At 37.7% G+C, this 13,767-nt stretch overlaps 1 protein-coding gene across 2 annotated transcripts in view; it reads right to left on the minus strand.

Moving 5' to 3' along the window:
• The window catches only part of NLN (neurolysin), a 35,048-nt gene extending 21,301 nt beyond the window's left edge, over positions 1-13,747 (minus strand). The window contains exons 1-5 of one of the 2 annotated variants that reach the window (XM_054178810.1): positions 13,678-13,747; positions 9,151-9,407; positions 6,900-7,045; positions 1,516-1,623; positions 113-215 (exon numbers count right to left, since the gene is read on the minus strand). In XM_054178810.1, the coding sequence (XP_054034785.1) occupies positions 113-215; positions 1,516-1,623; positions 6,900-7,045; positions 9,151-9,407; positions 13,678-13,709 (646 nt within the window). In that variant the 5' untranslated portion in view covers positions 13,710-13,747. Of the gene's footprint in view, positions 1-112; positions 216-1,515; positions 1,624-6,899; positions 7,049-9,150; positions 9,408-13,677 lie in introns of both variants that reach the window. The other variant, XM_054178809.1, reaches the window with a different exon arrangement.
• Positions 13,748-13,767: the final 20 nt, after the last annotated feature.

Consider the following 13,767-nt stretch of genomic DNA (forward strand, 5'->3'; position numbering starts at 1 on the left):
AAAAGAAAAAAAAGAATTGCCCTTCATCTAATCATTGTTCACTGGGACAAAAATGATTATTTCAGAGAAACAGGAATGCTGAAGAAATGGAAAGAGCAAGCAAACTACTCACCAAGTTCCTCCTTAGAAAATACAAGAAATGTGTTTTCCTCATTCAGGTTTTTGTTAAAATCTATACACAGCTCATTCAATTTTTTCTTCATCGCCTTTATTTCCTGTATTGAATATAAACAGTACTTAGTGGGGGAAAAAAATAATAATTAAAAAAAATCTAACTTTGCTGTTACCATCCCCCACAAGAATGCTATTTATTTTTTCCCAGCAAGGTTTTCTATCAGCCAACATTGACTATTAACACTGAGAAAGTAACACACTGCAGGTAGCATCATACTTCCTGTCCCTCAGGACACGAAACTGACCTTAGTCTCCCTTCTGTCTTTATTTTGGTCCTCAGTAATACTGTTGCAAATGAACCCAGGGATGGGGCTATCACTGTGACGTTACAAGTGTGCTCCCAACTCAGATGGGACTGAACATAAGTACATTCTCTGAACAGCATTATGTGCTAGCATTCAATTATTTTCTTCTTGAAAAGCTTCAATTACAATTTTAATGTAAAAATATCCATTAAAATCACTGTGAATCAAGGGAGTAAAAATGCATGGAACCTACTGAATAGCACTCCTTTGGAATTATACAGGTATGAGAAAAAAGAAGGTAATACCAAGACAAGACAATTCCAAAGCCTTTTTAAAAATCCTGATATTAACCCATCTGAAACCACCTCACAGCATGTCTCTACCTGTTACTGTCATGTGCACATACACACAGCAGTTACCAGTAGAACACACAAAACAGAACACTTGGCAGAAACTATCATTAGTCAAGTTTTAATTTAAATGTAATTCAACTATTGTCTACTCATAAACTATTTCAAAATTCCTCTACAGGCATTGTTTGCCCCTAGGCAATGCAATTACACATGAAAATTCCCACTAAGAGTCACAAATTGAGACTGTTATAAAACATCATTTAGAACATAAAGATTTTCAGAAGTGACAAGCGCTTTCACATGCTTGTGTAAATTCTTCCTTAAAAGAGAAAAATTCTCAGTGCAGTTTGTGCTCCCTTTAAGCTACCTAAGGTTTTTTTTACTCAAAATGCTAAATTTTGGGACCCATTTCACAACATGGGTTAGTAAGTTGTCTCTAGTTTAAGCATTCTCTGTAATTAGAATACACAACAAAATTATTCCAGGATTCTTTTACTCTGGATGGCTATGAGATGCATGCCACCTCTATCCACTGTGGATATCTAACAAATTCATTTAAAACCTGAAGGTGAGTGAATTCTACATGACGGATACGGAATTAAGAACAGTTAAGATTAGAGCAGTAACTGAGTAGGTTCAAAAGCAGAAAATTCAAACATATGCTTAGTACTGGTATACAACAGTAATTTGATCCCTTCAACAGTTTGTCACCTTTGCTTTATAAACTAGTATTCCATATTTACATTCTGCACTTCTTTAGGAAGATGGAGTCCATTCCTTTTCCCCGCTTGAACTGATTTCTCTAGACACCGCTTTGCTTCAGGCTTTATACTTTCAAGATCACAGGTTTGCTGAAATGATAGTATAGAATAATTGAATGCACAACATGGTGTAAGAAACGTATCAAGTATTAGAAGAGTCTGAATAGGGCTGTTCTTTAGAATACCTCCATAGTGAAAAAGGAACAACCCAGATTTTAGTGTGAATGACTTTCCAAACCCAGTTACCTGATATGATAGCATTCTTATGTTAATCTGGTTTTAAGCATGGTTTTAACTGATTTTCTTTTACAAAGTATCTCAGCACATTTACATGCTGTCATAATGGCAAGCCTTTTTAGTTTATACTACATACAGTACGCTTATGCTTTTTCTGCAAAGACAACTTTCGTATACATACATGAAGAAAATCAATGCTAAAAGGTAACGCTGTACTTTAAATCTTAAAGGGATTATAAACACCCAACAAATTATTAGACTTGTCACTGAAGTTTATCAGATGGCATAAAATTTGAACACATACATATTCTCTTTCAGCACAAATCAGTGACAAGAAGTAAAATGGCACTCCTGTGTTTGGTTATGCCACAATGAAGATTCTGGAATGGTCATTTCCTAAAGCAACCGACATGGAGATACTGGCTGTTAGAGAACATGTATCAGTTCTGTGGAGGTCTTCCTTCACACTGACTACAGCATAACTAATTCAGAAACTTGCCATTATGTTCTAAATTGAAAATAATGCTGTACACACTCTAATTTTAATCTTCCCTCATTATTTAAAAATGAACATGTAAAGAAAATGTAAAAAATTTAAACATTCTTAAAGAATATGCGAACTTATAGTCTTTGTTAAAAAGGACACATGCTGTTTAAATTCGTTTTCAAACATAAAGCTGTTGGAATTCACTCTGAACTTGTCTTAACAACCTTCTCATCATCTTACCTACATAAAAGGACAGACATTGAAACATGCAAATTTAATGAGAATTACACAACTACACATAGCTGTCGATTAATGACCTGCCAGTGCAAATTACCTCTCTTCCTTAAACCAAAAAAAAGAAAAAGAGACAAGAACCTAGTTGTATTCTAAGAGAATGTAAACAAGAATAAAACCTCTGAAACAGGTTATTTTTCCAACTGTCATTTAAAAATAATCCACACAACACACAAACAATTGGTATATGTGCAGGGCAGTGATCAGAGTAGACATTGTTTATGTGTTGTGTGGATTTAAAAATTAGAAATTGTGGGTTATAATAATGAAAAAGCTTAGAACACTATAGCCTTTCTCTCACTCTACAAAGAGTGTCGACTCTCAGTAGCATTATGTTTCAGGAGGATTGCTAATCTTTGCTACAATTGTGCCTAAAATTCGTATGCATATACTTATAGTCCACAGGCAAGAATTTGTAAGAATTCCAAGACCTTCAAACCATTACAACCAGTTTTTAATAAAATTACATCAATCGCTTCACTTCATGATAAACTGACGTTGTAAAGCAAGAGACAAACTTAACTTACTGTTAGATGAGTAATGATGAGTATTTTTATGGATTCTTTTTTAAACTGCCTATAAATAGATAGACTCACAAAAAAAATCCATAGACTCACAAAAGGATGATCTAACTCTATAGGTCACAACACCACTACAGTCAATGATGTCTGGACCATGTTATTGCATCGTCTACCTCTTACCATGACTATGATTTTTTTTTTTGGGTCAGCCACAGCCGTGGCCTTTTTTTTTTTTTTTAATAAAATAAAGTTAATGGTGAAAAATCTACTTTGGGGAGGAAAGTAAGTGAAGAAAATCATGCCCTCTGCCCTCTCCAAGTTAAACCTTACACCTGCATCTTCATTTATGGTAACTGCATAAGACAAGCCAAACAAGAGTGTTTCCCAACACAAAGATGCTATTACCCTACCCACTGTAACATTCAAGCTTCCTGATCTGTTTCTGGCAAGGAACAGTCTCTGAAATTATGCAGATTTGTGAAAATCTCTGTGCTAGCACACAGCACATCTAGGAGTCTCAATGCTGTGATATTGAGTATAAAATTTTTTTAACACCAGAATTTTCACATATTGTTTTCCCACTAGATGATCTACAGTTCCAGAGTTATTTTTTTTCTGACCTAAAACTGATGTGATAGAAAAAGCACAACTTCAAAATGACAGAGGTGAAAAATGTAGATACTGCCACTACATTAATGTTCCTGTTGTGCTAACTGTGCTGCAAGGCTCAAAAACAGAAGGGCTGAGAAAAAAAAATGGAGTACTCTAAAGAGTACCAGTATCAGTTAAGGACAGAGAATTGTGAAACGTCTCACTATTTAGAAGGGATCTCCCAGCCTCCCCAGCGGGCATATGGAACTGCCATGCTCCTGAAAATCTCTGGAGCTAAAACCCAGAAGGAAATTCACAAAACCTAATTTTTAGCCCTTAAAGGTAGTGAATACTTGGTCGGTCTCGCTAAGAGTAAGATTCTTTTGGGAGAAAGGGAAAAACTAAGTGTTTGCCATTTTCTTGATGACCATACATGTGAAATAAATAATTAATCAGTCTTAAATAGCTTTTAGTCTTAATATTAGTATTTGTGAAGTTTATTTGCACCACAGAGAAGCTTAAGATATAGATGCTACATATTCAAGCAAACAATATAAACTGTCATAGGCACAGGAACTAATGGTGCTCATTGTCTCCTCTGAACTTCAGTCTGATCAGGATGATCTCTGTCATCCTGTGTTTCTTTGATGAACAATTTCCACAACAGAATCTGATTTCAAATACACAACACACCCAGAAATTTGGAACTTTCCAGAAGATTTAAAATAGTCATGGTTAATGATTTACATACAATTTCATACTTGTTTTGGATAACCATGCCACCTTATTCCATGAAAAAATCTTCAGGCAGAATAAAACCCAAAATTTATTCAGAATATCACAAACAAGAACTGCAGCAGTTGTTTACATCAGGCAGAGTTTCCTGAGGGTGTGTAGGTGGAGAAGACTGGCAACATTCTTAAGCATGCCTCTGCTAGCCATCGAGCAGATGTTAGGAGTAATAGTAGTTTCACTACCAAATTCACCTTTATTCCAAGTTTCATACCTCAAAATAAAAGTTTTCTAAGATCTGGAACATCCTCAACAACATCAATTTATGCCCTTTTTTGTGGGTTTTTTTTGTGTGTGGTTTTTGTCTGGTTGGTTTTGTTTCTATTTTGTTTGGGTTTTGTTTGCTTTTTTTTTTTCCTAATGTGTGGGGGAAATAGGAGTAGACTAGATTGTTTTCATGGGGGGGTGTTTTTAATTAAATTTTAAGAAAATCTCACACACCTTCTATCATCAATAGTTCTTAAATAAAGCAGCCTCGAAAGAATGCAAAGAGTTGTTCACTTGAAAAACCTTAGTCCTCATTAAAGGGAGCAAAAACATTAGGATGCCACTGAGATCAAACAGATTTACCTGTCTTTTAGTAGACTGGTTGTATTATAAATAACATGGGAGTGTGACCACCCTCATTCTCCTCACTCACTTTAACCTGGCCCCTGTACCAGATCGTGAGCCTGAACTATTAAATCCTCAATGAGGATTTAACGAAAAACCTGACTTCATATTTTACCAGATCATTTAAACTGATAAAATTTTTTCAGAAAAAAAAAAACAAACCACACCCTTCTGTTTGCAGAAGTCCTTTTTCCATATGCTCCTGGAACCTGACTTTTTTACTTACACAACAAGAACTTTGTTATTTGGAAATGGTAAGACTTGACAGCATGGCAATACTGACAATTTCACATCTGTTCTACAGCAAAACCTGCTACTATTTTCATAGTTGTTATGAAGTTGAGGTAAGCTACAGTTAAGCCAAGTAAATTCTCTAAAAAAATTAAATGGAGATTTAAGCAACAATTGTAACTGTTATAAAAGCCAAGTACTGCTGCAAAGGAAAATGAAGATCTCTCCATGAAAAAAAATTATTCTAAGTACTACTAGCAAATAACAACAACCAGTTTTCACTAGCTGCCATTAGAAATTCCTTTAAATTAAAAATAGATATATACACTGATATGGCAGGTTAGTCCTATATGTATCTGTGTATACTATAACGGAGGGTGGGGAAAATCCCAGCAGATAATAAAAACATATAAACCTATTTAGTTAATAGCACTGGGCAGGCAGGAGGTGTCAATATAAAGGCATGGGAGAAAAAACCTACACACATAAGGTACTATCTGTCAAAAGACAACAGAAGATTCTCAAAATGAGGCAATTGTATACGTCCACCAACACATAAACAACATTATCATGCTAGAAAAGAACACTTGAAAATGTGGCTAGAAAACAGAGGAACAGAAGACAATGGTATTGGAAAGTACTCTAAAAGCTGCTGCAAATGTTACTCTGGTTCACAGTTAATGCTTCCTAAAGCACTAATTACCCCACAGAATAGAGGTCAGCATCACAAGGTTAAAAATCACTGGGGTTGAAAGGGAAGATTCATGTCTGAAGCATAGGCTAATGTATGTATGTTAGTTTTCACATTAGATAGTTTCCTTCATTATCTTTAAATTAGACTTCTAGAAAATTATTACTATCATTAGATGCATTTGAAAAAAATCCAAACTTAGGAAGGAATCTAAATAGATATAAAAGTCATAGAAACCAGTTCAACATTAAATACATCTTTTGACTGGCCTTTATTTTAAGGCTTAAGCAACATATGAGGAGGAGTATACACTGTAGCTGTCTATAATTAGCAGATTAAAAGAGGTAATTTTGGAGGCGACTCCCAGTTATACATTCTCATTAGCTTCCTTAACTTTAAAATTCAAAACTCTGAACAACTTCAATAAAACTATATTTTGGACACCAATTCAAAAGTGATATAAGCCAACCTAAATAGGTAGGCTGTTGTTTCCTTCCTCCCCATCTTGGTAATGCTCTAGGCAAACCAGTTCACAGAGCTCAGCCAACAGAAAACAGTAAATTTTATTTTTTCCTGATGGGTTTCCTTCTGCTGGTGTAGCCACCTTGTACCAGTTCACTGGAAGCTTAAGACAAAATTCAATGTAGACAGAAGGATACACACACCTCAATTTAAGCATCAAAAAGTGGGAGCACCAAGTTACACTGGCTTAAGTTACTGTGAAATCACAACCCTTTTTTACAGCTGTGTCCCACTGGAAAGACATGGCTGGTACAGACACAGAGGAAACATCAACAACGATGGGGGTATTGAAAAGCACTGTGGATACTAACTTCTTTAGAGAAAAGTTTTTCACTGCTGGAATTCTACCTAGATTTCCACAAGTTATGCAGATACTATTGTGATTTACCTGCAAATAAACAATCTTCTGAAACACATCTTCTCTCATGCTCATTTCCACATCAAAATTAGAAAGCTTTTTGTCAGCTTCTGTACTTGCTAAGCGTACTTCTTTGTCTGGCGAGACATGCTGGGGAAAATCCAACATACTTCTCTCTACTGTTAAATAAAAGGCAATGATCACATACACAGAAGGCAAGAAACACTTTAAGGATAAGAAACTTCCCCCCTCCTGATATTTACAGATGACGTAAGACGCAAGACCCAAATAAACCTGACACTTCAGATCAGACTTGAAGCAAATGATTATAGATAATGCAAAAATAAATAGGTAAAAGGTCAAAACTGCACATGCCATTAAAACACACAATCATTTTACTGAAACTGTTACCCAAACCCAAGTACTTAATCTTCCTATTTCTGCAAAATCAGCTGAAGTGTATAAATGAGACATGATTTTTCAAAGATTAACTATTTTTAAGTGAAGGCTGACATTGTTGTATAGCTGGCAGAGTCTTCCATGTTAGCATTTAAAGTGAAAAGCACTGAATCTTGAAATAGGCCCATCTGTCCTGAAGTTATTTTTACATTGATAAGAGAAGAGCATCAAATCTCCATCTTCTCTCCTGTGTTTGAGGAAAAACTGTAAGGCAACACACAGAAATACTGACTCTGTATTCTATGCTTCTAGAGGTTAAAAGCCCCGAGATACTCCCAGGCCCTCAGAAACATTTCAAATGCAAACACTGGCATATGGTTCCTCCTGGATTCTACCAGGAACTCCCACTCAACCCTGTCCTTATGCCGAAACGTTTCAAAATGATGAAGTAGTATTTGGTGGATTCCAAGTGAAATATAAGGCTGGTTGTCATGTGAGTCTTCCCAGATAAGTTCCCTTTACTGATGTAGATCTTTCATGTACACGCAAAGGCAGGACACAGCCCTTAAAAATCCAGGGTTCTAAAAGAAGACTTATCTGGTAATACATCCTTAATATACACCATAGGCTGTTTCAGAGGTAAATCACACTAATTTCACATACATCTTTGAAGATTAGCGTAAAATCTTAACAATGAGCCACTACTGCAATAAAATGCTGAGGGGGGCAGGAAAACGTATTTTGAAAGTTTAAAGTCTTTGTGGTTATGCTAAGAAGCTGATGGCCACCATTTTCTGAATGAAACATACATTTTTCTTCTAATTTACTTTAAAGCAGAGAGCTTTATACCTTGGTATAAAGGCTTACAATAAGGCTTATAATAATTATACCAAATACACTAGTACAATTAAAACTGAATCTGACAAGAAGCTGTTTGGATGAAGACTACTCAGTCTTTTTGCCAGCATCAATTCCAGTCAATTCACTGGAGATGCCTAAACTGCAGTTCTCAATAATATGAAAGACAAATTATAGTACAATCATTTGAGCTTTAGGCTGCTCTTTTTTTCTAGCAAAGGTTTTGCTCCAAGCCAAGGCATCTGTTTTCAGCTTCTGATGCTACTCCAGAATTCTTACGAGGATTTATGAGAACTTTTTTTTAAAAAAAAATTCATTATGGACTACTTTTAGAGAGTCATGCAGCAATCGTGTTTTTGAAAAGAAAGCCACCCAAGACAGTTATGTTTTTCCCCATCTCTTCTGACTGACCATTATTAACAAATTAACTGAATGATCTGTATTTGAACATTAAAATTCATCCATGTGTTGACACGTCTTGATAATTATTCAGAATACCCCAAATGTGGCTGCATGAGCAACACCTCTTCCTGCATTCTGCAAGGCCTTATGGACCATGATATAAAGGTAAGCAAATAAAGCAGTCTTCTTTCAAAAAAATCATTCAAAAATTCCACCATTCTCAGTCATCACTTTTTCTCCAGTAGGAGGTTATAATGTTTCCACTGTTGCATTTTGCTTGCCTGCCTCAGATTCTGTGGTTTGAATGTTCTGTGCATACCACAGCTGTTTGCAGTGACACTATGGCACACTAGCAGTTGTACACAATTTAAAAAGATGATGCAACCCTATGTAGCTTCCCACGCAAAAAGAAAATAGCTGAAACTCTTTGTAGGTGATTATGTTTAATGCTGCCAACAGCTCCTGAAAGATTATTATGACCAGAGCAACGTTCAGAGGCCTCTACAGATTCTTACACCAGACTGACATGGATCGGAATTGTAAGCAACTACCTTTTCTCAGTGTTTGTCTGTGGTGTAGATGGACTACCCCATGGAATGAGTATCAGAAAACATGTACTGACCTGTGTATTCCACTTCTATATCTGCCAAAGCCTGTATAGTGTTTTCATGTGTTACTTCTCCAATATCAAGCATCCCAACGTTGTCATATGCATGCTTTGTCTTCCTGATGAGTTCTTCTGTTCGCGTTCTAATTTGCTCTGGCGACAGGTCCCATCTCAAAAGGTTTCGACCTGATGCCATGTATGAAGAAGCCTTGATCTGGCTAGCAATTTCTGCTCCTAATGTCATTCTTGACAAGAGCCGTGGTCCAAGGGACCTGAAAGTATAGCAAGATTCTAGTTCAAGAAGTAGTTTACAGAAAACACTTTAAACCCACAGACCTTTAAAATTACCAAATATCCTTAGAAGCAAGTACCAAGCCTTTTTAGAAAGATAGCTCGTTCAGCAGCACAAAACACAGCCGGGGGCGGGGGGGAAGGGACGTTGCAGGAAATAACAGCACTGCTAGATGCCCGCATTATGTCTGCGAGGACCATATTCACCAGGCACCTGCAAACAGTACTCACAGGATCTCAGTGTATTCACTCCATCTAGCGGCCATCCTAAATAAAGATACAAACTCAAAAGCCCAACTAGAAAACCAACCAGTCCCATTATGGCAAGATAAAAACCAACAGCCAACTTTAGGACAAATTGTTTAATACTTTAATAATATGCTATCTGTAGGCATTTCCCTGCAAGTAAGACTCAATTGCTACCAAACATATAAAAATGGCAGCAGACAGGCAAGGTTAAGCAAGGTTTTGCAACAGCAAGCCTCATATGGAGGCTTTTCTTTACATGGAGAAGTTACAAGGATTTAAAATGCAAAACACAGTGAGTACTAATACAACAGAAGATACACTCCTGTTGGCTTGTGTTCTCATGATGAAGTTTAAGACAGAAATTTAATAGGCTAAAATATTTGTATTATTTAGAGATCCGAAATCCTTACTTGAATTTTAAATGATCTCTGTATTGTTTCACTTTTGACTAACAGCTATAGACAAGAAGTCATTGTATAACTTACAGTAAATAAAGGACAAAAATCAAGCAAGGCAAGTATAAGACTGAGTAATACAGGGCAAAAGCAGTAATGGCAGGCAGAAAAAAAAAGAAAGTCCAGAACAAGTACAGTTGAATAGCTCCAAGCTAATCACAGGACAATATTATTTCAATTAAGCCAAAGGAATGAGACTATAACCTCACACAGCAAGCCATCATTTTTTCCTGCTGGACAAACACATTTGAAGTCCTTGTTACACATTGCTTCACAGTCCTTTCATTTGTTTGGCTCTTGATAGTGTATGGAACAGCGAACACATGCCTTGAATTTCCCAGCCATTTTCATTAGGAAAATACTTGGCTCTGTATCATAACAAAAGAATACCATGTTTAGTAGTACTTCTTAATTTAAAACTCTGTAATTTGCTTTACAAACTTTTTTTTTTTTTCCCTTAAAATGCATTTGAAGGAATAGAAGAAAATATACCACCTTTTAGCACTATGCTGTTAATTTTGTCACTATACTTTCTATGAAAAAAAGGATTCTCTGCAACTGAACTCCCTGTACATTCTACACTGATTATACTGCTATGCTCTTTGGCTCTATGTGAGCAAGTAAAAGAAACTGCAAGTTATGCCAACATTTTAACATCTTTATTGATGTGTACGTTACAGTGCTGTTTTGTGACTTTGCTCTCTGGTAACGATCTTTATTTGTTTCTCTGACGGAATTAACATCAACAGCAAAGTAATTGAAAAAGTCACTCTGTGGCAGCTAACAGAAAATCCAGACCGTAACTAGGAACTCATGCTACAATTTACTTATATCCTCTCCTTTTCCCCCAGCCACAGTGTTTAAACAAAAGGAAATTCTGAAAGTGGTCTGATTGACTTTTATAAGAGCTGATTTCCAGACAGTAGTCTGGAGTGGGGTACAGAGTGTTAGGGTACTGTTTCTGCAGAGTATCTGATCTCCAGAATTAAAGTACCCATGTTTCTAGGACTACTAAATAGGCTTCAAAACCACCCTGTGAAGTGAATCCTTTCTGCATCATGGCAAACCTCCATCACAGCAAAACACGCTTGGAACATTTTGGAAAGGAAAAGTAGAAACATTTCAACACTTGCATGCAGACAGTACGTGTACTACATTTCATTTAATATAAGAAGTGCTCTTTAGGATTATCCTATTGTTTGGTTTGCCCATTAAGCGAACCATGGAAAAAATACTGGATTTAAGGCCCTACAGCTCTCTCAAGCACTGCTGCACAAGCACCTATAGTATGTCTATCATGCCATAAATAGCAGTAAAGTGCATGCTACTTAGTGAAACACCACACACTATTGCTGTCAGGATAGTTCAGTACTTGAATGCAATCAGCTAATGCAGGAAAAACAGCTTGTTGACTCCAATTGGAAAAGAAAAGGTGCTGCAGGACAGAGAAAACTGTTGAGGAATGTTTGAAAACCAACAACTTTCTTTGGTTTACAACCACAGTTAATGAGTTCAGCCTGTACCATGGAAATACTCTTTGACTCTTCACTCATCTTCCGTGTCATACAGTCAAAGCAATGAGAAATATTCTTTGATGTCACTGGTTAGCTGCAAAACTCTATGCCTTTGTGGCAGATGACAACTCAATCTCATTTACTTGCACCATTTCAAGTCACTGGCCTTCTTGGGAACAGAGTGTATTATATAGCATGCTATGATTGCTTCAATGCTTGCAAAATCCCTAACAGCATTCTGTGCTGCAGTATGCATGCTCAATGCCACAATTTAGGAAATCAAATGAAGCCTGCTTTCTGCTCTAGCTTTTGAGAGAACAGTGACTTATTGAGTGTCTCCCATATTGATTTCAGGTACATGAACTGGCTGGAGGGCTGGGCCCAGAGAGTGGTGGTGAATGGTGCCACTTCTACTTGGCAGCCAGTGACTAGTGGTGTCCTCCAGGGATCAGCGTTGGGCCCAATTCTATTCCTTGGGAAAAGGGGAAGCTGAGCAGCTTGGCTATTCAACATTCCTTTGACCAGCTGATTAGCTTTTGAAAGTTAGAGGTCACTATTAAGCATTCAGGATCACTCTATTGTAACAATTATTTGGAAAAAAAAAAATCCTCATTAAAGTGATCACTCCCTGCTGTACTTGTAAATGATGGGAAAAATATTTAAATTAATACCCCAAAATCAAACCAGTATCCTCTATTATTACTTAAGAAGGAGATATCTTTAGTTTCCAAATGCAAACCTCAAAGGGAAACCTTTTAATATTCTCTAAACTCTTTTCTTTCCCTCATTTTGTTGGAAAAAAATTGTAGGAAAAACTATGGCAGCGAATACAAAATATGAAGAATGGCAAAAATTATACAAAAAGAAAGTGTGTATTAAAAAATTAATTGTGCACTTTATTCTACAACTGTAAATTGGTCAATTAATTTACTACAGCAGGACCAGCACAAAAAGGTAAAATTCTGGATCTTATTTTCTTACTGCTAGAAGCCCTCAATTCTAATTTTGTCCTGGACAAAGGCTGTGAAATAGGACAAAAAAAGGTACATTTTATGCAGTAAGCACTAAACTGTCATTTCTTAAAAAGTCCACTAGGGGTAACCATGTTCTTCATTTTGCGCTTAAATTCAGCTCCATTCTCATTTATCCTGTGACTCTTCTACTATTTCCACGTTTCTATTAAATCTGGTCCTTTGTTTAAACTCTTCTGCCCCCTGAGTTTCTGCAGTGATATTAATTTGTCCAGTCCATCTAGAACTTCCTACAAGCCTCCTTCCACAGTGGTTTTCTGAGTCCATTTATAACCAGTATTGATCATAGAAAAAGTAATTAACCCCTTATTTTAAAACACCTCAGTAATATATTTGCACCCACCTGAACCCTCATAGAAAGTGAAATAGTGACATGCCTTATTATAAAACTGTTAAAAACACACTGCCCTGTCTCGCTTCACATTCACCTTACTGAAGGGCCACACAGCTACAGAGCCGCTTACTATAGAGCACTCACTCTTATTGTTTTCCCTCCCATTTCTCCTTCGGTACGTCTGATAGCGCAAGAATTACATGGCGGAGACCTCGCCTCACCCACCCTGCACACCGGTAAGTTGCACTTAACGGAGGTTATTTCGGGGAAGGCGGACAGCAGGACCTGAGGTAATAAACCCCACAAGCGGTAAAGTTTTCTGCCCTATTGTCTGTCTTGTCCCTCGGAGCACGCCCCGCACACCCGCAGCCCAACGCTTGCCGCGCCCCACAGGCCAGCATAGCCTCAGCGCCACCCTGCAGCTTCCCCGACTGTCCCGCCGCAAGGGCGTCAGCCAGGCCCCACGGCTGGCCGCACGCTAGGACGCCCAGCTACAGCCTAGGTCTAGCTCCCCGACGGACAAGGTCTTCCGTGTTTGCCGCGGGCGGCTCGGGGCTCGCACGACTTCCAAGCAGATGGCCCCGACACTGGAGACCGCACAACACGGCAGTCTGTAAGGCGCACCTCACACCAAGGGCCGGGGCGCCACCTTCCCCCTCCGCGCCTACCTGAGAGCCGCGCCCGCGATCAGGACCAGCATGGGGAGGGTGGCGTAAAGGGAGGCGGGGTCAGGGGAAGGGCTTCACTTCCGCAGCGTG

The sequence above is a fragment of the Dryobates pubescens genome, chromosome Z, assembly GCF_014839835.1.
Source record: "Dryobates pubescens isolate bDryPub1 chromosome Z, bDryPub1.pri, whole genome shotgun sequence".
Classification (NCBI taxonomy): Eukaryota; Metazoa; Chordata; class Aves; order Piciformes; family Picidae; genus Dryobates; species Dryobates pubescens.